The sequence below is a fragment of the Heliangelus exortis genome, chromosome 13, assembly GCF_036169615.1.
Source record: "Heliangelus exortis chromosome 13, bHelExo1.hap1, whole genome shotgun sequence".
NCBI lineage: Eukaryota > Metazoa > Chordata > Aves > Apodiformes > Trochilidae > Heliangelus > Heliangelus exortis.
The window spans coordinates 3,226,131-3,249,836 of NC_092434.1; the positions used below are offsets into that span (position 1 = coordinate 3,226,131).

Consider the following 23,706-nt stretch of genomic DNA (forward strand, 5'->3'; position numbering starts at 1 on the left):
AGCAGCGGGGCTGCCCGACTGCCGTGGGAGAGAGAGGCTGTTGTGAACACCAGAGCAAAAAGGACAGCCAGCCTTATGGCTTATTGTAGCAAATTCAGCAGTGGATGTCTTTGTTTTTCTGTCTATTAAATTCAAAAAAATAATATGGTGTTCAGTTAAGAGGTGCATATGATTTTTCCCAGGTGGCAGCGCAAAGCAATAAAGAGATGTACAGCTCTGTCGCTCTGTCCTGCTACTCTGGATGTATTTGGAAAAGCTTTTAAGAGATGAAAGGAGTAGGGAACAGGCAGAGTCTGCTTCCAGCAAAGCACAAACAGAAAGGGAGTGATTTGATTGAGATAGGAAGGAATTATTTGTACCCACACCAAAAACAGATGCGGGAGCAGTTGTGAAAATCAATTTATTTTCCAGGTTCGTGCTAATGTGTTTCTGCTTTACACTGGTGTAGGTGGAAAGAAAAAGCTTAACCTTTAGCTGCTTTTCAGAAATAAGGGGAAGGACTGCATGTAATGCCACTGAATCAAATTATAATTCAGGCAATGAGTTAAAACAGAGACAACCTGCTTGTATTGACAGGAACTAATTTCTTGTCTAGTGTCACACTGAATTTCTCTTTCAGCGTCTTCTCCACTTCTTCATCTGCAAGGATTCTGATTTCCACCAGATCCATATTATCCTTATAATTGTACTTGATCTCAGTGAGTTTCCACCCCACCAGAGCCCGGACTCCGTCAGCGGTCTGCAGGCTGCACATGGACTTTGTGACAAAGAGGGAGTCTGGGGCTGTCTGCAGGTGGGCATTGCAGGCCCTGAAGTCTTCAATGTCTCGTGGCTCAAGGGTGAAGAGATAAACCCTCCGGCAAACCTCTTTGTCCACATTATGGGAAGTGGAGAGGCTTTGGTTGGGAACCCACTGCTTCCTTTTCACCTTCTCCAGGTACCAGAGCCCACCCTCCTCCAGGAAGCGAAAGACCCCAGGAGTTTGCAGCTGGTCTGTCCCTGAGATCAGCTCCATTGGCTGCCACATCTGGTAGACCATCCCAAACCCACCATCCACAATGTAGGATTTGCCATCATCCAGCACCACTTTCAGCAGCAGATGATCGATTTCCTCTGCATATGCATCGTACTCCGGGACATAAACCTTTGATCCCAGGAGGGTGATGTTGTAGCCAAGGGTTTTCAGAACCCAAGATAAGAGGTGGTTGTTCTCCATGCACCAACCCCCACGTTTCTTCTTCACTATCTTGTTGTAAGTTGCTTCCAGGTCCAGCTCAATGCTCTCCCCACAGTGGATGCTGAGGTTTTCAAAAGGGACAGCTCGGATGTGGTGCTGGAATATATCAGTCAGGGTTGCCAGGTCTGGCTTCTCGTAGGAGCCCTGGTAAGAAATTCTGGTGAAATACTCCTTGATGTTCATACTGTCACTGAGAGAAGGGTAAAAAAAAAATAAAAAAAAAAATGATAGGTTTGTGTCAGAAGTGACAGAATGATCTTCTCCATCACTGTTAGCATAGCACTCATCAACAGGGGCAGCCTGCTCAGAAGAGGAGCAGGATTTGACTAATGGCCCTATCAAAGGCAGCTGCCTGTGAGTATGAGCACGGAGGGAAGCCAATGGGACACTGCTGATGAGCACAAATGTTATTTTTAATTGTTTCTTTTACAGCTGTGATGAGAGGCTCCAGCTGTGCTAAGCACATTTCAGCAGAGAGTTCCTGCCCAGCAAAGCTACAAATCTCGGTAGGAAGGAACAAAAACAGTAACAGAACTGTTTCCCCACTAGAAATTATAGGAACTGAGACTCTCCAAATCTCAACAGCTTTACTCGTGGTTTGACTCAGCAAAGCAAAAGCAGAAAACAAACCCTCCCACTCTTGCAGAGCAACCCAGAGCCTCCTCTGCAACCAAATCTGAAATTAATCTGCCCTGCCTCGGTATTTCCTTTGCTATTTAGGCAGCCCTGGCACAAGCTGGTCTCACCTGCTTCTCCTCTCCATGCTGCTGGTAGCAGACGTGACCTGGAGCACAGAAGGGTTTTTTAGGACAGAAAATGCTGTGAAGTTTTGTGGTGCATCTGCTGTGATCCACCTCCCTGCAGCACAGCTTAGCTCCCTGGCTCTGCTAATCACAGCCATACGCCAGCAGCAGCAGGAAACCAACGTGCAGGCCAAAACTCTTAAGTTTTCAGGGAACCTCATATTTTTTTAACACCATTTTTGGGTTGCATTTGCTCCTTTAACTCAGAGACTCTCCAGCAGTGGGTTTCTGCTCTTGGGGAGGGGAGCAGGCACTGGTGTTTCCAGCCCAGCTGTGGCAGAAGGTCTCAGTGGGAGCATGAAGCACGGGGGTGGAAAGCAGCTGGAGCCCTCCCAGCCCTTCATGGTAATGAAACAAAAAAAAAAAAAAAAAGGGATTTTGATGTCCCAGCTACTTTTGGTTATTCCTCCCCAGGCACTGCTAAATTTCAGACATCTCTGAATATAGAGCAGTGTTATTCAGGTTATGGAACCCAGAGGTCCCAAAGTGTTCTCAAGTTCCTGTGTATGATTCTTAGGGAAAAACTGAAAGAAAAAGTCCAACTGTTCCAACAGGATTAAATGCTCAATCTGATGAAAAATGGCACATGCCAAATTGCAAGGGAATTTTGGAAAGATACTTTTAGTATATAAACAAAGCCATGAAAATAAAAAATTTCTCTTTGGTGTAATACCCTGGGAGACTCAGGAGGTGTCCTGGTTTGGCTTCCCATATTTCCTAACCTTTAGGATAGGAAGGCTGCAGAAATCTGCAACTATTGCATCATGGCCACCTCCATGTCCCCAGCATCCTACAATGGGTCCTGAATGACCCCACATTGGGTTAAGAGTATCTGGAAATTATTTGGAGGATTCTCTTTGTTCAGTTTTTGGCTTGCTCCCAAGCATTTCCCCAAAGCCTCAGAACTACAGCTTGATTCAGTTTTGAAAGTTTGGCAGAAACTTAGTTTGTGCAGTGTGAACTTTAAACATCACCAGTCACAAGCTTTTCCTCCTTTTACTTTCCCCTAACAAGCAAACCATGTATAGTTACTGTCACTGAAAAGGGGAAAGATTGGTGTGGGGTTTTTCTGCTGTCTGTCTGTCCATCTCTTGTGGGTGTTTTTAAGACCCTTTCAACAGTGGCATCTGAAATAAGTCAAATGGGAGGAATGCCTGATCTGCTGGAGGCTGGTGAGTAAATAAACCAATGTAGCTGTAACACAGAGGGGCTGAGCATTCCCTGCTCTGCCCTTACACCTTTTCCTGCTGTCTTCTGTCTTCAAACAGATTGAATTTCCTGGTTAGGGAGTGCTCAGCTGCCAAGGGTCAGGATTTAAAAAAAAAAAAAAATCTTACCTGGAAAACTGCCAGTGTCTCTCCGGGGTTTTGGGGGGATAGTTTTAGGCTAAAGCAAGTGGAGAGGCTGGCTGTCCTTCTGCTGGAGCTGACAGGGCTTGAGGACTGTCCTCCAACTCCTCTTCAGGGAAATGCCTTTCCCCTCAACTTGTTTTCACCCGCCTCTGTCAGATTGCAAAAGCTGGAAAAAAAAAAAAAAAAAAAAAAAAAGGAAAAAAACAAACAACACAGCAGAAGGGTGGAGCAGGAGAGCTGCAGTGAGGGAGCAAAATCAACAGTCCTGACTCAACATTGCATGCAAAACCTGGTTGTTAGAGCAGAGGCTGCTTCACATTTTCACTCGTTTCATGCTTTCTGCAGAAGCTGCCTGGGGATGTGACAAAAAGGGTATTTTAGTATTTCAGTAGCTAGCTGAATGCACTTGGGTAATATATATTTTTTACATTTTTTTCCCCAGGTGTTAAGTCACTGTGTGTTTGGGAACATGGGGAAGAACTCCTGCGTTCATTCAGTCTGAGCAGCAGCAAAATTTTGGCACAACAGTTTGCACCTGCAACCACCCTGACCCAGTCAGCAGACACAAGAACTTCTGAGCTGCCATTGCTTAATTTGCTCTGGAGGATTTACGTGGATTTTTTAATTAAAGTAAGTTTCATAGCTCTGGGCCAGCAGTGGGTCTTCTTTAATCTTTGCCAACAAGAAGCACCTGAGGATGTGATAGTGAAGATGATGCTGGCAAAGTGATGACTATAGAGTGTGAGCACACAGGGAGCTGCAGCCTTTTGGTGTGTTTCACACTGCTTTTGTATTTACAGATTTTGCTTGCATTTGGCCAAGCTGAGTCTTCTTAATGCCCTCATAAGCTGGATTCTTTCCTGTTAGTTCCCCAGCAGTGCTTCCAGTCCTTCACATTAATGTCAGTGGCAAGTTTCGTTCAAATACTGATTTATTGGAATAATTAGCAGAGATAATAAATCAGACCAGCCAGAAGTGTCTGTGGTAACCCATTGCACAGCTGCACTCCCATATCAAAATTTGGCTCTTTATCATCCCATCAGTGGTTGGTGTTTGAATCCCACAAGTGAGACCCAACATCCCAGCTGAGAGGTGCTGAAAGGAATGGGTCACCTGCCCTAGTTGAGCTCCTCTGAGCAGACCCAGTTTGGTACAAAGTTCATATTTTGGGATGGATCTTGCTGCCAAGCAGGCAGACCTGCAGTCCTGGTGGGAACTGTACCAAAAAGAAGCCCGTGGGCTGTGCAGTGTCCAAGCTGCCCCAGCCATGCTCCATGCCCACAGACACTTGGGGCTACAGATAGTGCCAGAAGTGGACTCTTGCTGTGCTGCCTCATGGTGTGGTAGGGGATCTGTCCCAGCTACCTTTGGGGTCCCAGTAAGACACAAGTGCTGTCTAAGCAACCCCTTTCTCCTTGTGCTTTGATGGGTATCCTCAGCTCCTCTCCCTGTAATGTTGCTCTGATATTGAGCATTTCTTTCCTGTGGTTTTCAGATTCTCATCCCAACTATCCAATGCCACCATTCCTGCATCGCTCTCCTTTTTCCTCCCATCCTGCACATTTTTCTTCCTCAAGCCATTAAAATCATGAGCCCTCATTCTCCCCAGGTGTGCCCAAGGCCATCAGAGGGCAAAGCTCACTGAAGGAGCACTAAAGGTAAGGCTTATCTTGACCCAGGAGCCTTGCAGGAGTCTGCTTGCATTTCTCTTCCATGCCAGATCACTTCAGGCTTGGTGAGGCAACAAAGTGCGTTTGCAGCTTCTGGATAATGTGTCCAAAATGTGCCTGCACCCTCCTCCAAATGCAGCAAAGGGCAAAACCCAGCTTGGGCTGGCTGGGTTGCAGGGAGCATGACTGTGGGGTGAAGGTGTAAATGGGAATGTCCTTGGGGAAGGATATTGCTGTCCACCTGGACACTTTAATGCAGTTTTCCAGCCTTGGCAGGAGCTTCAGCTGACTGAGCTTTTTTTCAGAGGACCCTCAGTGTCTTGCTTTTGTTTCTGTATAAATTCAAACTGCTGAGAGCATTTAATTTATTACTGAAATGTTTCTCTCATCCTAAGTCGCCTGAGAGGCTGCATCAAATATCCCTCCCTCCCTACTTTAACAGAGTTATCTCTTGGGGAAATAAAAACAGAGGGTGCCCTGTTTGGGGTAATGATTAGGTGTCTGCTCACTGTTAAACAGCTCCCCTCTACAGTGGCCTCTGGGATGGGCTGTATAACAAAGAAAGGTAGATCATATCACATATATCATATATCACATCAATTATATTATCTGGATGCTCAATGTACCAACTATATGGTATTCTACTTAAGGAGAGAAGAGAGACTGTTAAATTAATAACACAATTGGGGTGTTTTAAATGGAATTAGTATAAAACTTGAATTCTTACACAAGGTCAGATTCTCCCTTCCTGCTGAGCTTTGAGCTGCTGGCAAAGGAGATGCTGCAGAGCCTGAGGGGAGTGTGTCTGGCTCCAGCCTGTCATTTCCAAAGGGGATTTTAATAGACATAAGCTGCTCTAATACAAGAGCAGTAAATAATATTCACAGCCTATAAACATATTCATAATGGCAAAATGCTCTCATGCTTTATATTCATTTCCTTCCTTATGTAATTATAAATGCCACATAGCTGTAGCTAAACATCTTTCTGCTTTGTGTCCCCAGCATCCATCATGTGCAGTTTTGGTGGTGGTCACTGCACCAGTTGAAGGATGAGCTCATGACAATGGCAGCAACTTTTGCCTATGGGAATACAGGAGTGAGTAGCTGTGCTGGACTTTGCTTGGCTTTTTCTTGGTGAAGAAGAGACCAAATTTCAATTTTAGAACTTCCACCATCTGAGGCATCTTTCTGAAGGCTGGTGGGTGTCCAAAAATACCTTCTCTTCTTATCTTTACCCTGCCAATGAGGTTTTTCACACAAGCCAACACCAGGGGTGTTAATGAAGAAGGAGGAGACGACGTTGGTGTGTAGGGCCTTCCATTCCTGAGGGTTTCAGCACTTACTTGTATGTAAGTGGTTGTAATTCAGTTAAATTCCATTACAAGAGGAACAATCAGCTTTTCTACGTGAATGGCTTCATCTCATAGAGGATGTGAAGCAAAAAAATTTGTTTTAAATAACTGCTTTGATGAAAAACATGCCTGTACAATCTGGCTGTTTTCCCATGAGTTGTGACAGCTTTAGTGGGACACCTTTGGATGGGATCTCATGTCAAAGTGTGGTCACAACCTCAGGGGGACACCCTATAGATGTTTCTGCCACCCCAACGTGAGGTTCCTAGGGTGCATGTTAGGAAGGAGTTGTCTTCCATCTTATAACCAGGAATGACATACTCAGAATGCTGTTACCATCTCCAACTCATGAGCCACTTCTGGAGGAGCAAGCAGTGCTGTCAAATCATGAAAATGCTGAGGAGAAAGTCCTGCAGTTTGGAAAGCAGGGGGTCATGCTGGTTTCTCCAAATGTGAGAGTAGCCCTGTGAGGGCTGGCAAGCTGCTGGGGAGGCTCAAAGTCACAATAGCAGCCTCTGGAGACAAGGAGTGGTGGAGAGCAGGGAAAAGGAGGATAAAGAAGACAAGGAGAGCAAGATGGCACAAATGCAGGAACACAGCTTGTCCTGGTAGCTGGAGAAGGGGCCGGAGGAGAAGCTAGCAGCCTCTTTAACAGCCTGGGACCTTTCTGTATCCAGCTGCCCACTTTTCCCAGGGCTGCTGCAGCCAGTGGACTCTTTAACAGACATTTTGGGCTTTCACAGCAGCTCTTTGGCCATTTTTGCCCCATCCCCACTAGTTTCTTCATGAGAAAGGTGCTGTCCTACCTGGGCTCACATACTTGCCCTGTTGCCCACCTGGTATGTCCACAATCCCCATGGTCACAGACTCCTCTGTGTTTTCCTTCTGAAGGGTCTGATTCAAGCCAAGCTGATCAGCACCAATCCCTTCTGGGCTGCAGGTATTGATCCTGGAAGCAAAATAAACCAAAAGTCACTCTGCCACACTCAGACATGTGTTCCCCATGCAGCACTCAGTGGTGATAAGGCAGCTGCTGATAAGGCAGCACCAGGAGGTCACCTTGAGGAGAGGTGTGTGTCCCCATCCTGGGCAGGGAAGGGAGCTCAGGAGACCCACCCTGGGTGTTTGGAGCAATGCACATCTGCAAGAAGCAGCTGCAGTTGGCACAGCTTTCTTAACATCTGGGTTTTTTTTTTCTCCTCCCCAGTTTCCACAAGAGCTGCCCAAAATGCTGCTCATCCGACCAGAGGTGAGAGCAGCAGTGGGATCACACCTGAGGGTGATCAAAAAAAACAACAGCAGAAACAGGATCAAGAACCAATTCTCCTCCCCTGGACCAAGGGCAGAGCCACCATGTTACACTGTCACTGCCACAATGGGGCATCACACAGGGTCATGCTGACAAAAGCTTGCTTTGGACTTTTTCCAAATAGGGAAATTTGGAATAATTTGGGTCTGTGTGTTTGAGGTGCAGCCAGGCAAAATGGGCATCCACAGCAGAGCCTGCAAACAAAGCAGAAAACCTGGGAGGAAATAATCTGTTACTAAAGACCAGTTAACATCTCTCTTTAATTTCACCACAATTTCCTCATTATCACAGAATCATGAACTATTCTGGTTGAAAAAGACCTTTAAGATCATTAAGTCCACCTGCAACTTAACTTTATGTACCAAGTCCAGTGCTCTAACCATGTTCCTATCTATGTCTTTTGAGCTCCTCCAGGGATGGTGATTCAACCACATCCCTGGTAAGGCTATTCCAGTGTTTAATTACCCTTTCAGTGAAGAAGCAGCTTCTAATATCTAGTGGGTAGCTCAGCAACTGCAGGTCAATGCATTTTCCTGTGCAAGAACACAAAGGCCTCATTTGAAAATGAAGATGTTATATGGGTCTAGTTCAAAAATCAACATAAGACATCCTGTTAAAATCAATTAGCAGAACACTTGTAAAAACTCTGTACTGTTGCTAAATGAATGGAAAAAAAATAGCCTATAATCTGAACACAAGCAATTCCACTCATTTAGGGATGAGCTGCCTCAGCAAAAAGGAGTCACAGGTCAACAATCTCTGTCACTATCAGGCACATATATTCCTGGGTATTCAAAACTGTGTACCACATGTAAAGAATGTTGTTGTGAGATATCTTGAGAGGAAAATATACCCAGCTAATCAACAGGTGCACTGACTAAAGGAGACTTTTACATGTGTATGGTTGCAGTGTGGAAAAATGAAAGATCACTCAGCCTTCTTGGATTCCTTTGGTGAGCTCACATTTGGGGTAGCAGACTGGTACTGGTGAAATACTTGCAGTATTTCTACAGCTGGGATGTGAAGCCACAGAAAGATCTCAGAGGGAAGTACTCCTTAATTTTCCCTAATGGAAAGTGTCTTAGCTTTTTAATTCATTTTCAACTCAATTTAGTGATCCCATTTATATTACTGGACAATTTATACACTTATGTATTAGCTCTGAAAACACAATCTTTGTACACACACCTAAATGCAGCAGCCATCACCATTTATGCACAGTTATCCTTGCAATGGACCTACCAACCCCCATCCTCAGCAGGGTTAAATTCTCCCTATTCCACCCAAGCCATGGAGCAATGCTACTTGTACTCTCCTGGATCTGAGCCTGCTCCAACACAAAGGAAAGACTCTCATTGACTTCACTGGGAATTGGATCAGCCCTAATTCAGGCAACGAACCTGGAAGCATGCAAAGCAGGAGCAGTTACCCAAGTTCTGGCATTCTTATTACTCAGATTTATATCTTTTTTTGGAGGCAGGTGGGAGGGGAACCTTTTATCTTTGTGAAGAGTAGGAAACAGAGTACAGTGGCAGCAAAGGAAAAAAAAAAAAAACAAACAAACCCCATTGCTCCTCCAGAAAACACATATTCACTACAATGCACTAACATGCATCATGGAAATAACATGTTTATGAATTAATTCCCTCCAACCCATCACTGAAGCAGGAGTGCAACTGGGGAAAAGAAGGGAGAGGTGCTCGAAATGCTCCCCCAGACTTACCTTTAGTGGGGTTTTTTGGCTCTGTGGAGGAGAGGCTGGAAACTGTGGGAAGATTCAGAAGCAAGAAGATGGTCCTGCAGGGCTCTGCATTGATTCTTGGCAATAAATAGCCCCACCACAAATATGAGCAGTGTCAAGCATGTCCTTGGAGCTGGGTGCTTACAGAGTGAAAGGGGTTTTTTTCCCAGTCTAAAAGCCAAAGGCAGTAGAGCAAGGGTTACTGTGGCAACCCAGACTCAGGAGCTCCTGGCTTTCCTCTCTGCTGCACACTGATGTGACTTTTAAGTGGCACTGCAAGGGACTGGTGGACATGTAAACACCCTCCTCATGTGCTCTTTCCACCTCCCCATGCTCCCAAAACAGGGATGTACAGCACAGAGTAATGTGCACCACGAAAAGTTATGTGAAAAAGGAGACAAATGTGTCCACACCTGGAGCAGGAGGGGAGCAAATAGAGCTGGGAGAACTTACCAGGGGTATTGTAGGCTGGCACCTTGGGTGCTGCCATCCCTGAGGAGGGATGGACAGAGGATGCAGCCCCCAAGGGGTCTGGGAGGAACCAAAAGGTGGGAAGAAAAATTTTTAGGTGTGGTCAGTGCAGGGAGTTGTATTCTGGAAGAAGGAAAATGGGGAAAGAAATTGGCTATTGACAAGGTAAATTGTCATAGCTGGTGTGATCTAAAATCACACCCAATGCTGCCTTGCTCAGCTGGCAACTGAGTGAATCTTGTAAAAAAAAAAAAATTCAAGTTACTGAATCTAATTGTCTTCCAGGAATCAAGCTATAACAAGAAGCAGCCTTTTCCCAGAAACCAGCCCCATGCCTGCTGTGCTGCCTCAGCATCCATACTCACAATTTTTTTTCTTTTTTTTTTTCCTTTTTTTTTCCAGCAAGAACCAGTTTAATCCTTGGTTATCTGAACTGATGAATGGCCTTTGCTGTAGGAAGATAAATCCAATTAAAGTGACATTGACCCTGTACATTTTCATCCCATAAGGTAAAATGGAGCCAATTTCCATTCAACAACAATGGTATTTTCTTTTCTTCATCACACCATAGTAAATTAATGCTACATCCAGCTCAGTGTTTCCTCTCAGGTGGATGCTGAGGATGTTGTCATGCTGGAAGATTGCCATCCACCCTTCCAAACCTTTATTTAATAGGAGTGGTGGTGTTAAATTCTGGTGAAACAGTCCTTGAAAAGTAACTACCTGCTTTTTAAGGGGCTGGAGGCACATCTCTGCTGATCCTCTATTTAAAATGAATAGACCTATCATGGAGAAAAGCCTACAGGTCAGCCACACACTGTGAAGCCCCACTGAGACCAAACCCAACACTAAATTTGTCGATTCACACTGATGTTATTTTTAATTGCTTCCTCAGTGGTTGTGCTCAGAGCCTGCCTAGCACCAGGCACTCCATCCAACTCCTGCCCAGCACAGCTTACCAGCCCCCTGGGCCAGAAAAAACAGGGACAAATAGAGTGTTGACAAATAGAGTGTTGTCACAGGGGCTGGGGGCCGTGGCCCTGAAGCCAAGTAGATGTTGGAGGAAAGTGTCTCCAACTCAGTATCTCCTTCTGCTAAAATGTCAGAGCTGTGCTAAGGCTTTGGAAAATTTCTGAGACATAGTAGGGCTCAGCAGTAATCTGGGCAAGTGACATGGATGCATTGCCCTTTTTTCCTCAAATTTCCAGCTTTCACGACAGGCAGCAGGTATTTCCAGCCCTGCAGGGAACATGGGGTGAGCTGGTCTGTAAACCCTTCAGCAAGTAAACCCCTTCACCATCCATGAACGTGCTAAGCAGCCTCACCAGTCTCAGCTCTCTCCTGCCAGGTTCTTACCTACTTTGCAGTTATTCCTCTAATTCCTGCCTGTGCCAGTATAGCTAGTAATTTTTCCAAATAGTGTTTTATCAATAGAGTTACTAAAGTACAGAACCTCAAGTCCCACCACACATTTCTTCCTTCAAGAAAATTGCTTACCTAATCACAGAAACCCAGTAGTTAATTTGGGCTACCATTTGTAATAAATTCAGTCAGAGGCAGCCATAGCATCTGATGTGCCTGAGTCTCTCCCTTATGCAAGCATCTGAGGCACATTCTCCAGCGGCATCTGAAATCAGAACACTGTGAATGTATATTCTGCTTTCAGCTAATAATTGAGAGACTAAACCTGCCTGGCTGTTTGAGACTCAAGGGAAGGGCTCAGAAATTGGCTGGGAGCTTCCTCCTCAACTTTTATCGAAGCAGCTCCTGAATGTTTCATCATAAGAAAATCTGACTGCATATTTATATGGCCACAAAGATACCTGCCTTAAAACTGCAAAATCTATTCACCAGCTGCATCAGTTATCTCTCTGTTGTTCCTCCAGCTAATCCAGCTGTCTTGGGTTTTTTTTTTCATCCCTTTGCACAATGAAGGCACAAACAGGCAATGCCTTGGCCCATCCTCCTCAGAGAAAGTGCTTCTCTTAATTGCTCAGCAACACTTGAACTACCTAAGGCTTCAGCAGGACAGCAGAATTTAAACCCAGCCTGCCCAAGTGGCCATGACTGTGGCCAGACTGCCTGTCTGATGTTCCAAACCAGAAGAAAAATCCTTTTTAGAAAAAACCGTGCCATCTATCAGTCAATAACCTGGAGCAGAAAACAATCTAAACATCAGAAAACCAAGTGAATTCCTATTACTGCCGAATGCAAACCCAAATCCCACTTTGATTTGAGATGCAAATCTGATTTGTGGCTTTGATGCCCAGTTGCTACTGTCTCTTTATTGGTTTGGGGCTTTTTTTTTTCCTTTAGTGCTGGTCAGGTGCTGAGGCAGAGCTGCTGCAGCACCACAGATTCCTGTACCAAATAGGGCTCATTCTTCTTTTCTCTCCCTGAGGACTGGCATGTCCTTTTCAAAGCTCCACATCATTTTATTAGTTCTGTTCCCTGTTTCCAAAATGTCGAGCTTCTTTTATAAGAATGTGCTGCAATTTAGTCCCATCAGCAAACAGTGAGAAATAGAGATGGAGCCAAGATCCCCACAGAAACCCACCCACAGCCCCTCCAGAGGCACTTTGCTCTGGATCATCCCTGCAGCACTTGAATTCACCCCATCAATACTCATTTGTAACTCACCTCATTCCCCAGCCTTAGTTAAGGATCTGATTTTGTGTGTTTAAAACACTGTCTAACAATAAATAATTTCTTTTTCCTCTGGTAGCCCCTTTGTGAACTATTGACAGTCACCAGGTGGCACTGTCTGATTTTACTCTCTCCAACCCAACGGAACCACCGGGATTCCTGGGCTATAGGACACTTGCTTTAAAATCTTTTTTTGAAGTTATTTATTAGTGATCAGAAAACCACCCAGCAGATGTCCAGTTGGAGGCTTTGCTAAGGTGGGGATGGAGAACTGGCCTCCCTGGTGGCTCTGGCTGAGTTCTGAGGGGCAGCTCTCAGGCTGTGGCAGTGTGAGTGGTACAAAGCCACCCAGCTCTGGGGCCAAGCACTCCCACATGGCTGTGTACCCCTGCACGGCTGCACACACAGGTTTCTGACCAACAGTCCTGTTCATTTCATCTCGAGTTATTTAATCCCTCTGCTGTGTGTGTGTGTGTGCAGCAAAATGTGCATGCAGACACACACCACCCTGGGCTCTGTGTGGCTCCCTGGGGCTGGCACATAGATAAGGCCACTGATCAACTGCCTCCAGCTTCAGGGTTTTTCTTTAATAATTTCCCCACTTCTTTCCCAAACCCACTGCCCAAATTCCTTCACCATCATCTGAATGCTCCCACCTCCTTCCTTTTAGTCAGATCATTCTGTTTCTACTGTAGCCTCACTGAACCACACAGCTTTCAGGACTCCAGAAGTCTCTCTAGAAGCATCTTGCCTGTTTCACATTTTTACAGGATGTATTTCTTCAAGGCCCAACTCAAATCCACACTCTCTATTTCCTGAACTGTTGATTTCTCCATTGGATTCTGCCTTTGGGATGTGACAATTTAAATACTGTAGACCACATTTGTGCATAGGCACACATGGGATTTGTTTTGTTTGTTTTAATTGGAAAAAAAAAATCACCAATGAAATTAGTGGAAACGCCTGCTTAAGAAAAACATTTTTCTCCATATTCTTTTTATCATTTGATGTTATCCAGATCAGCAGAGTATGTCTTCACTCTGTGTCCTGCTGGGGAATATGCCAAAAGCAGATCTTCCAAGAAAAATCAATTACTGGGTGTGCAGTGCAGAGGCTCCTAAGGCAGCACTGGCAGCTGAGCCAGAGGAACCAAAGCTCTTTGCTGGCATCTTTTGGTGAGCCAGGAGAAAGGACTGAGGGCCACAGCTGTCTCCTTGTCCCTGCAGTGGCAAGGGATGGGTGGCAGAGCCTGGCTGTGCCCAAGGGAGCTTCGCAGCCAGGAAAAACAATATCTGTGAAGCTGTGAAGCAATTACACAGAGCCATGGTGGTAAGAGGGATGCTGAGCTGATGAGTGCTGGGTAGATGATAATTCCAAGGTGTGCAGCAACATCATTCCCTCTGAATATTCCACATGGAATGGTCTAGTCTGGTGGCAGCAAGTTTGTAAAGGCTCATGGGTGCCCTGCCTGTCCTCCAAGGGGTGGGCTGTCTGGGCAGGGGGTAACAGCACAGAGGAAAGGCACCATCTGGCTTGCTCCTGTCACCCAAATTACACAGCCTGTCCACCTCTATTATCCCAACATCTCCACTGCTCTAACAGACTGCATACTGGTAGCAATACCATCTCACTTTTGATGAGCCTTTCTGTTCAGGCTTCATTAAAAAGAGATTAAATGAACAATAAGGTCTCTGAACAAGCATTGGATTTTTCTGTAGAGACACCAGAGGAGCTGTGTGGGTTCCCATGAGGTCCAACACCTTTCATCTACTGTGCCAGCCAACACCTAAAATGTCCTAAATTTCCTTTGAATTATGTTGATTAGTGGAAGCAACATGGTCCTCTCTTTAGAAACTCTCCTCCACCTCACCCAACAGGACACTCTGCATTTTGTCTGATGAGGAACAGTAACACACAAACCAGAAGATAAAGAGGCTTTAAAAAGTTTTACCACTGAATTTGGAAAAAACGTTAGGGCTCTGCTACTAATCCTAAAAAAAAAGTACTTGGAACCTTGTTAGTACAGCTACAGAAGCAGAAGTATCTCATGGCTAACTGGAGACCAATTGGTCCTGGGTTAAAGTTGATACAGACTCAGAGGTGCTTTGCCTGGGGCAGGAGGAGTGGGGTTGGGGTGTGTTGGGTGCTGCACCCACCTGTCAAGTGACACCCATGATGGGCATTTGCAGTCATGCCAGGTCTGCAATCAATGCCAGATTCCTCTGCCAGGAACAGGACTGAAACATCATTCATCAAGATAACTGGTACCAAGGGTGAGGAGGAACCAGGAAACCCAAGGACTAGAGTGAGCAACTAGTGAAAATTACATCTTGGATCTATTTTTATATATACTGTAGACTCATCTCAAGCAATGAATTTTCTTATTTGTTTTGAAGGATTATAAATTACCTGGGAGCCTGATTGTGCATACATTGGAAGTGCTGAAACAGTTCAATTACAGGTGGTGACAACTTTAAATCCCATTTAAACATGGGCAACTCCCTATACATAGAATCCCTTTCCAAGTCATTGACTTATTTCAACATAATTTGACTCAGTCAGGAACCCTTTTAACTAAACCCAGCACAAATCATTGTCAATCCAAAGGGGTGGTTTGCATAATTAAGAGTAAACACACATTTCATTTCATCAGTTGGAAAGCAGATTAATATTACATGGAAAACAGTTCAAAGTGAGACTAAAGTTATGGGAAACACCCTTAACTGGACAATACTTTACACCATATTTTTAAACAGAGTTAATCTTTGTTTACCCAGAAGACTGATTTGAACAGTACAGAATTCATAGCACAGATCAGTTAAAGCAGATGGTGAGCCTGTGTGGATGCACTCCATCAGAGAAAGTGTGGCCACAATTGGATTAATTTTAGTTCACTTATACTTCAGCTCCAGGAGAAATGCTAGTGAAATTCTTCATACAGACAAGCCCTGAGGTTAGGGCTTTCAGGGACCTGCTGGTTTTCCTGCTCTTAACTCTAGTTTGAAAATTGGACTTAAAAGCAAAAAAAAAAAAACCACTAGGTGCTTATAAATGACAGCAATTCCCCAGCCTTAAAACTTTTATTCATGGTCAGATTTTGCCTCCTTAGGTCCCCCTGACTAGCAAGCAGCCCTGACTGCAATGATACCACCCATAAACAGCATCTCACTTATCAAAGTGTTTTGCAGGGACCAGGCTAATGCTGGGAGTGGGAAGGCATTATCACTCACCTCCAGCAGCTTCAATTTTCACCTGCTTTGCAGCAGAGGAAGGAGACAAATTCCTGTTGGGAGATCCCATCCCTGCCATGCAGTGTGGAGCTGGGAGAAGGCAGGCAGCAAACTTCTCCAGCTCATCTTCTGCTGCAACCTTGGAGATGCTGCATTCCCACCTCTGCAGGCCACATCCCTTCAGGGGTTTTCTTTCCTCCTCTTGATTTGCAGGCTTCTTGTATTCACATCTACTAAGATGCTACTTAATCTTCACTCTTAACATGGGTTCTGGTTAAAAAGATCAAGGCTTGCTTTTTCCTCCTGGAAAGGTGCTGGTGGTCTGTCCTGACTTGCAGAAGGATTTGTGCAGCTGCTGTGAGTGCTGTGCCCAACAAGAAGGGGGTTCACTTCCCTCTGTACTGGGCTGTAATGGGTGTAAATAACTCCAGTAATCACAGCCTTATTGCTCTGCAAACACACAATAAATGCAACCCTCATCCCTCATTTTCTTAGGAATCATATTTAATGGACCACTCGCATTACCACCTGCACCACCTGTGGGGTGGGGACAGCTTTGACATCTCTGCTGTCAGTGTTGTCTGTGAGCAAGATGGAGAGGTCTCTAAATTCAGGTTAAGACCTCATGGTCTTAAAAGCCTCATCATTTCCAGCTCTTATTTTGTTCACACCGTGCTCCCAACATCCAGAGCAAACATTCTCACCCCGTGTCCCAGCAGCCACTAGAGGTCACCCCGGCTTTACCGGACATTAAGAACCCAAGAAAATAATTAAGCATTTGTAACGACAAAATTATTCACCTACTACAACAAACACCGAGCTTAGAGAAGGGAAAGTAAAAAAAAAAAAAAAAAAAAATAAAGTGACCCAGACTCCTGCTCTTCTCTGTGCTGCCTATGACAGCACTTTGAGCCTCTGTACACAGGGACACAAATTTTAATTTGCCTTTAAGGAGGATAGTTTGATATCTTAATGAGAAAGTTTCTCCAGCTAGGCATCAGGCTGAATCTGACTTTTGTTAATGCACTTATCAGAGCCCTATTTAATTCTCCAATCTTCCTAGCTTTAAAATTATCCCCCCACCAGCACTTGGTAATCCTGCAGGGGAGAGTCAGCTAAGGGAGAGCAGCAGCAACTGGGCAGTAAAACAGAGAAGGAAGGATTTGGGGATGGGATGAGCCAAATGGCTCCACATGCAAACAAATCAGCAAAGCCATTTCTGGGATTACCTCTCTCCAAACCATGTGAAGCCGTAGGAAAACAAAGGGCTCCGGGGATCAGTGCAGCTGACAAATTCATTTTCATTAACCTTCACTGGTTAATTATTAACCTGTAACCATGCCATTCATAATCTGGAGGATAAAGATTAGAAATTGTGTTCACAGCCTCACGAGGCTCCACTTTATCTCTCACCTCGCAGGCACCAAGTGACATAAATGCAGCTGGAGGCAGAGGTGGGATTTTGGCAGCCCAACACAAGCTTGGGGAGTGCTGGACAGTGTCCCACCTCCTACCCCTGTGCCAGCATGAAATCAGGTGTGTGCTGACACAGAATTTGCACACAGCAAATTCTACCTGCAAATCCTGCCAGGTCCATGCTGAAGTCCCCCCCGTGGTGGTGGCACAGCCTCCTGCCACAGCCATGCCTTGCTGACACCCATCTCTGCTTTGGGTGATTCTCTTTCTCACTAAAACTAAGGAACTGGTGTTAGTTCATGTGGCTTTTTCCTCTTTGGCTGTTAAATTCTCCATCCTGTTAATTTCTTTAATCAGATCATTCTTGTCCTCTTCTTCTTTGGGTTCCAGAGGATGTTTGATGCTCCCCTCACTTACCCAAAGGCCCAGCAACATGAAAATCCTTCAAAAGGAACTGAAGTCAATACCTCAGTTCCTAAATCATGCAGTTACCCAACAGATCCCCGTGAGACTGTTTGGCTTTGGATAAGCCAAGAATGGCATAAAATACTGTAAATAGAGGTCCCTTTCTGCATACATTTCCTCCAGGATTTCCACAGTCAGCCCTTAGCAGGAATGGAGGTGTCCATCCCTGGTTATATCCCATTTTCCTTACACAGATGCCCATTTTTGCATCATTCTGGATCATTCTGTGTCTCCCACACCACATATTATTTCAGTCTGAAGTCTGCTGTCTTCCAAAAATGTCAGACAAAACAGATTACAGCTCTGTCTGCAGAGAGCATTTTAACTTAAGTCAGGGGTTATTTTCATTTTTTTGCTTCGTGACACATAATATATTTCATACAGAAGAAAATATGCCTGCTTCAGAACTTCAGCCAAATACAACAAGTCCAAAATTGTCTCAACTTAGAAATATTACTTCCCAGGTGATTAGTCTTAGGTTTGGTTTATGACTACTCCTTCCAGTAGCCCTGCTACCCTTGGAATTAATTGCAGCTTGTGTACTTTCTGGACAGAAAAAAGTGAGACAGATTATGCATTTTATCACCACTTCTTGCACACATATAAAAAGAGCAAGGGTTGCTTATTTTAATTTTTCTTCATGCATGTCTATATGTAACTTTGGCACTCTGTAGCCTGCTACAGTTAATTAAATGGATGCAGGTTATCTGTCTTTTCACAGTTTTCCTTAGGAAGAAGTATCCCTTTTCTGGGATTCAGAAATTCATTTAAACTACATTTATTGACACAATACCTTCAGTTTGCTCTGATAGTAAAATACGTGTAATACCCAACAGAACTGGCCAGATCTTGCTTCTATAAGAAGGACAAAAAGAAGTGCAGATCTATGAAGGTCAGAGTCTTTTAGGCCTCACAATCTTCTTTTTTTCTTGCTTCTCACTCCACCCTGCTAAACACATAAAAGATCCACCTGAGAGCCAGGGAAGCTGCTCCTGTACCCTCTGCCTGCCCACCCAGCAACCTGTGAAAACCCCTCACAGAAAACAGTCACCAGAGCTCTGCTCAGAAATGGCTCAAAATGTCCAGATTTTTGCATAGAAATTTAATTTTTTTCCCTTCCTTTTTAGACCAGACAGATAAATTCTTCCAGGGCTATAGCTTCTGACCAGGAGGTGTTGAATCCTCCCCAGGTGCTGATCACACTACTTGGTGAGTGACCATCACCTCTGCCTGGAGCAGTGACAAATCAGAATCCTGTTATCACACTGCCAGCTTGACAAGAGGTTTGGGGACCAAACTTTCCATGACAGCTCCAGTCCCTTAACAATTTGACCCCCCCTAAAGCAAGTGTCCCCCTAAAGTGAGTGATGGATGTAGGGGAGGTACCTGGTGTAGGGGAGCTGCCATAACCATGAATAGAGCAATGGAACAACATTTTGCTACTTCCCAGCCTTGTTAGTTTAAAACCACTTATTTAACTTGTCTGTTTGCATTAAGCTCAACACTTTGGCTGCCCTGATGTAATTTATGATACTTTCTTGCTGTTGCTTTTGATGGTCCTATTTGTGATTCAACAAATAATACCTAAGTAATCAATATTCTGCCTGGGTGGACATATTGTTTATCTACAGAGCCACCATATGAATGCACTTGGTTTACTGGAGGTCAAACACTTTTCATCTTTTCCATGAGCCAAAGAAAATTGAAAGATTTAAACTCCCTTTGAAATCCTTTGATTAACTCAAGGAAAATGTCTCACTTTTTTTTTTTCAGGCTCAGAAGCAGAATCATCTTCACTACAAAACTATCTCATTTTGACACACTGATCTCTGCATAATGGGTAACATCAAGTGTTGAGGCATAAACTGGAAGATGAAGGAAGCTGGAGAAGAATTATGAATGAAGCTCTTACCAACTATCATTCACACTTCCTCAGGGTAGGATTTAAAAAATATAAATACACAACATATAAAATGGAAAAGAGCTGTATAATTAAGTGTGGGGAAACAAGGGCTGGAATCCACACATTTGGGATCCACACAAAGTTACCTGTGCTGTAGCAGTAAATGGTACCCCAATGTTCTGTACTTTCCATCAGTGTCATCCCCTCAGCTGGACCAAATTTAGACCATGCAGGTGGCACTGCTTTCATTATGCTCTCCTAGAAAATAAGAAGAAACCTGTTAAGTTTCAGGCACATGGAGGAAAAGAGAAGCTGAAGACAAGATTTAAGCTCTTCTGCACCTCTCTTGCACAACTCAGCAGTGCCCCAGCTTGCAGGGCTGATAGGGACAGAGAAACCAAATGACTAAACCAAACAAATACTGAAAATAACAGCCTGGATCTCTCTCATATGCTTTTTCTGCTGCTTCCTGTGACTTTTTTTTAATTTTAGTTGTAAGATTTTAGAGTAAAAGTTTTTAAATTGCCTAAACGATCCAAGATTCGTCTACATAAAAGTTGGATCATTTAAAACAAAAGCATGAGTTAAACCCCATTTAGTTAAACAGAGAAATCCTTACACAGACACACTTAGATCAGTTTTGCTGTCTTGTTCCTAGGCAGCTCACTACTCACCTCCAGTCATCTCATACTAAAAATCTTCTTATCCTCCTCAGCTGACTCCCTCAGGGACTAAACAAACCCTGCTCAAGCCACAGTTTCTCATTGGGGATTTATATTTTTTTAGAAAGATTGAATTATTTTTGTTCGTTTTCCTCTGGTGTCATTCCTCCCCCTCAGTGATGTGCAACAGAACCAGACAAATCCCCACCTCTAAATCACTGCAGTGCTTGGCCCAGTATCTGCTGCTCTTTGTAAACAGTCTTTCAGTTTTAACACATCCATCTCATTGTCAAGTTTTCTTAGCCTGCATTTCCTCTCCTGGTTTAAAGGCAGAGCATCAAGAGTCCTGTGGAGATAAAGACAGATCAACACATACTCCAGGCCCATCTAAGACATAAATTAGACTAGCTTGAAGTTATTTGCTCTCAGAAAGCTGTTCAGCAATGAATGTGTTTTCCTGGAGACCTTTACCTCTTCTTAACTAACGCTTCCCAGCAACATGTTGGTACTGATGAGGGAGAGAGGACACAGGGACAGAAGTCATGCAGGCAAACCAGCAGAGCCAGGAGATGGAGGGTGAGGAAATGTGATGGACAACCCTCCGTGGTTTCCTGTGTGGTTTCAGTGGTGTTCTTCAGTTCTTGCTTAACTCAGACACAACTGATGCTTTTATTCACCCCGGGTGCATTTCCCCAGAGCCCTTCCAGGTGTTCTCACCTCTGGCACCCAGAGGCAGCTGCGGGCACCCGCACATCCCCGAAACGCCGTCCCGCAGAGCTCCACCTTGGGCCCCTTTCTGCTCTCTGTTCCAACTTCCTCACGCTTCGTTGGTGTCACTAAATATTTACAGGAGGCAGCAGCAGTGTTGGCTGTGGCTAACAGGGAGTTACACATTTGCAGCATCTGTCAGGGTGTTTGTTTTTTGTTCCTGCACTGCCGGCTGAGCAAGCACCCACACTGCTGCACCCTCCGGTGGGGAACCAACCATTTCCTCACAGCCACAGCAAACAGTTTTCATAACAAATTATGCCTTAGAAAACAAGGGGATGAAATCTTTTATCAGCTGAGGAAGTGAATCACCTCTCAACCACCAGGTCTCCACCTCAACACTGCGTGACCCCGCTGCCTGTGCAAACATTCCTGTTCCAGGTAGCCAGCGATGGAGAAAGGAGTCTCACCAGGGCACTGAAGTTGTGGATGTGAAATGCACTTGTCAAGACCACAGCAGTAACAGGAGGTTGCCACAAGGTCAAGAAAAAAGTGTCCAAAATAGATGTAACAAGCTGGCAGAGAGCAGCAAGGGAGCCCACTGCAGGCACCAGGAGAATGTGGCCCTCAGCTCTCCATGACTGGCACAGCATCCAGGGCTTTTTTTCTACCCTTAGAAGACTTGAGTCAATGTGCTTCCATTTCCACCCAACTGCCAGGTAATAACAATTTGTTTACTACCAACCATCTGACACAGAGGTCCTTGGCAGCACTGTACAAGAAGACCAGGGCTTTGCCTTCTGTCAGACCCCAAGCTAAACCAAGATGTTCTGCCTCAATCCAATTTGGCCACGATGATGCTTGTGAGGCACTGAGAGCAGCCCTGGCCTGTGAGTGATTTCTCTTTGAAGACCCTCAGTAGTGTTCCTGGCCACCTGATTTTCTGGATCAGGTACAAGATGACTGGCTGGCAGTCAAGGAGGGGACAAAGCTAGAGGGGACAAAGCTAGAGAGGACAGAAGAAACTTGTGGGCAGTGATGAGTCTGATCTCAAAGAGCAGAACAAGGGCACCTTCATCTTAAGTCTGAATGATGTTCTGAAACAGCCTAGAGTGTTGGTATTTTTTTTAAAGAGATGATCTTCTAACATCTTGAAATAGTCTTCCAATGAACCCTCAAAAAAAAAAAACCATCTCTAAGTGAGCTGACTCATGGCTCCATGAATCTTTGGGCATTTAATCAATCATCATTTGTTTTTTGTAAAGAAGCTATTGATGTTGTATGTTATTAGTTTCTTGGCACCTTATACTGAGCTTTCATCAAAGCAAAACACTGATGCAATTAGCAAAGGATATCAATTTATGCAGCAATTCACATTATCCCTCAAAGCTTCATTAGCCTCAGAAACTCAGGCACTGGAGAGGAAATGTAGAGCAGGGCTCTGTTACCTTCTGCAGCTCAGCCCAGCTGTGCTGCCACAGCATTCCCAGATTCCATCTGGGAAGGGGAGATGGGGGAGGACCCAGCTCCATGGCACAGGGAGAAGACAACCATTGCTTCCCTGCTCCCCACTTCAGCCTCAGGACCTACCCATGCATTTTACACAGGTCCAAACTGTTGAGTGGAACTGAGCATCTTTCAACAGCCAGAGCCACTGAGGGTGTTATTTTCAAGGAAAAGAAGAAAAAAAGAAGAAAATTCAGATTCCAAGTCCTAGAGACACCCTGCAGCTTCTGCCCGTGGGTGAAGTGTGCCCTGACCTGCTTGTTCTTCTCCTCCCCTACAAACACTCCTGAGGTCAACAAGATGCAATTGCCCCATTATTCCATAGAAAAGTCACTGACCTCAGCAAGAAGCAGATGTTGGTGGGATGGAAACCTCACTTCATGGTCCTTTTGCTGGGAAGGTAATTTGGTCTTTACAACTCTGAACACAAACATCTCTTTATACCTGTTTCACTGCATCTAGCAGCAAATATTTGGTATCCAGGTTTTTAATGTCAGTTGTTTTCTGGGGGGTTTTATTTATTTCATCAAAATCATTTTCATTATGTTGATTCGTGCTGTCATCTACCTCTCCACATTTCTGAATACAAACCTTGCCCTTGACTGCACAACACAAAGAAAGCCTTTGGGTCACAGCTTTTAGAACACTTGATACTGGTTTTTTCTTTCTGGAAAGAATAAATAACATTAACTGCTCTTAGTGGAGAGGGAAAAATGGCAGAAAAAAGGCTATCAGAGGCATGTCAAACAGGCTGGTATCAGGCTTGGGTGATTCTGAACCCATTGACAAGTTTGCATGGCTTGATAGAAAAATTAACTCATCTCCTAATTAGCTGAACAATTAAAGTGCTTCATCAGATTTCCAGTTACAGCACATGGACACATTTACTGGGGCAGCCATGGCATAAGTGAAAAAATCTCCTTTTTCCTCCACATCCCCAGTGCAGCACCCAGAGGGGGACAAGGGGTGGTGACAGCTTGGTCTGGGGACAGCTCAGACTGCCATGGGTCTCATGATGGGTTCACATCAGGAGCCAGGGATATGTTTCAGTCAGATGCCAAATGTTTGGCTCAAAAAAAAGGGAATGGTGAAAGCTGCTGCCAGAGGGACACACTGAGCTGTTTAGTGATCCATGGCACGCTCAAGTATCTATGGATTTATAGAAAAATTAAAAAAAGTGACAGAATTCAAGCAAGTTGGTCATGTCTGGTAAAAACGGAGCACTAAGGTGTC

General features: G+C 44.6%; 1 protein-coding gene and 1 long non-coding RNA gene across 11 annotated transcripts; one reads left to right on the plus strand and one right to left on the minus strand.

The window, feature by feature from the left end:
* Positions 1 to 382: 382 nt before the first annotated feature.
* On the minus strand, positions 383 to 20,587 carry LOC139801942 (arylamine N-acetyltransferase, pineal gland isozyme NAT-3). 6 transcript variants are annotated; one of them, XM_071756623.1, is made up of 6 exons: positions 20,468 to 20,587; positions 19,744 to 19,855; positions 7,223 to 7,365; positions 3,378 to 3,558; positions 1,984 to 2,021; positions 383 to 1,427 (listed from the first exon to the last, which is right to left on the minus strand). In XM_071756623.1, the coding sequence occupies exons 5-6, from the start codon at positions 1,998 to 2,000 to the stop codon at positions 545 to 547; spliced, it is 900 nt and encodes a 299-aa protein (XP_071612724.1). In that variant the 5' UTR covers positions 2,001 to 2,021; positions 3,378 to 3,558; positions 7,223 to 7,365; positions 19,744 to 19,855; positions 20,468 to 20,587; the 3' UTR covers positions 383 to 544. The 6 variants fall into 6 exon arrangements, with proteins under 6 accessions (XP_071612724.1, XP_071612723.1, XP_071612727.1 ...); XM_071756622.1 differs by lacking the exons at positions 19,744 to 19,855; positions 20,468 to 20,587 and adding an exon at positions 15,814 to 16,253; XM_071756626.1 differs by lacking the exons at positions 19,744 to 19,855; positions 20,468 to 20,587 and adding an exon at positions 15,814 to 16,245 and having other exon boundaries at positions 7,253 to 7,365.
* On the plus strand, positions 1,424 to 20,191 carry LOC139801943 (uncharacterized). Of its 5 annotated transcripts, XR_011728416.1 has the most exons (8): positions 1,424 to 1,591; positions 1,670 to 1,743; positions 3,835 to 4,022; positions 4,888 to 5,050; positions 6,067 to 6,262; positions 10,340 to 10,446; positions 14,782 to 14,888; positions 19,468 to 20,191. It is a non-coding gene; the product is annotated as an uncharacterized lncRNA (long non-coding RNA). The 5 variants fall into 5 exon arrangements; XR_011728414.1 differs by having other exon boundaries at positions 3,835 to 5,050; XR_011728417.1 differs by lacking the exon at positions 14,782 to 14,888 and having other exon boundaries at positions 3,835 to 5,050.
* Positions 20,588 to 23,706: the final 3,119 nt, after the last annotated feature.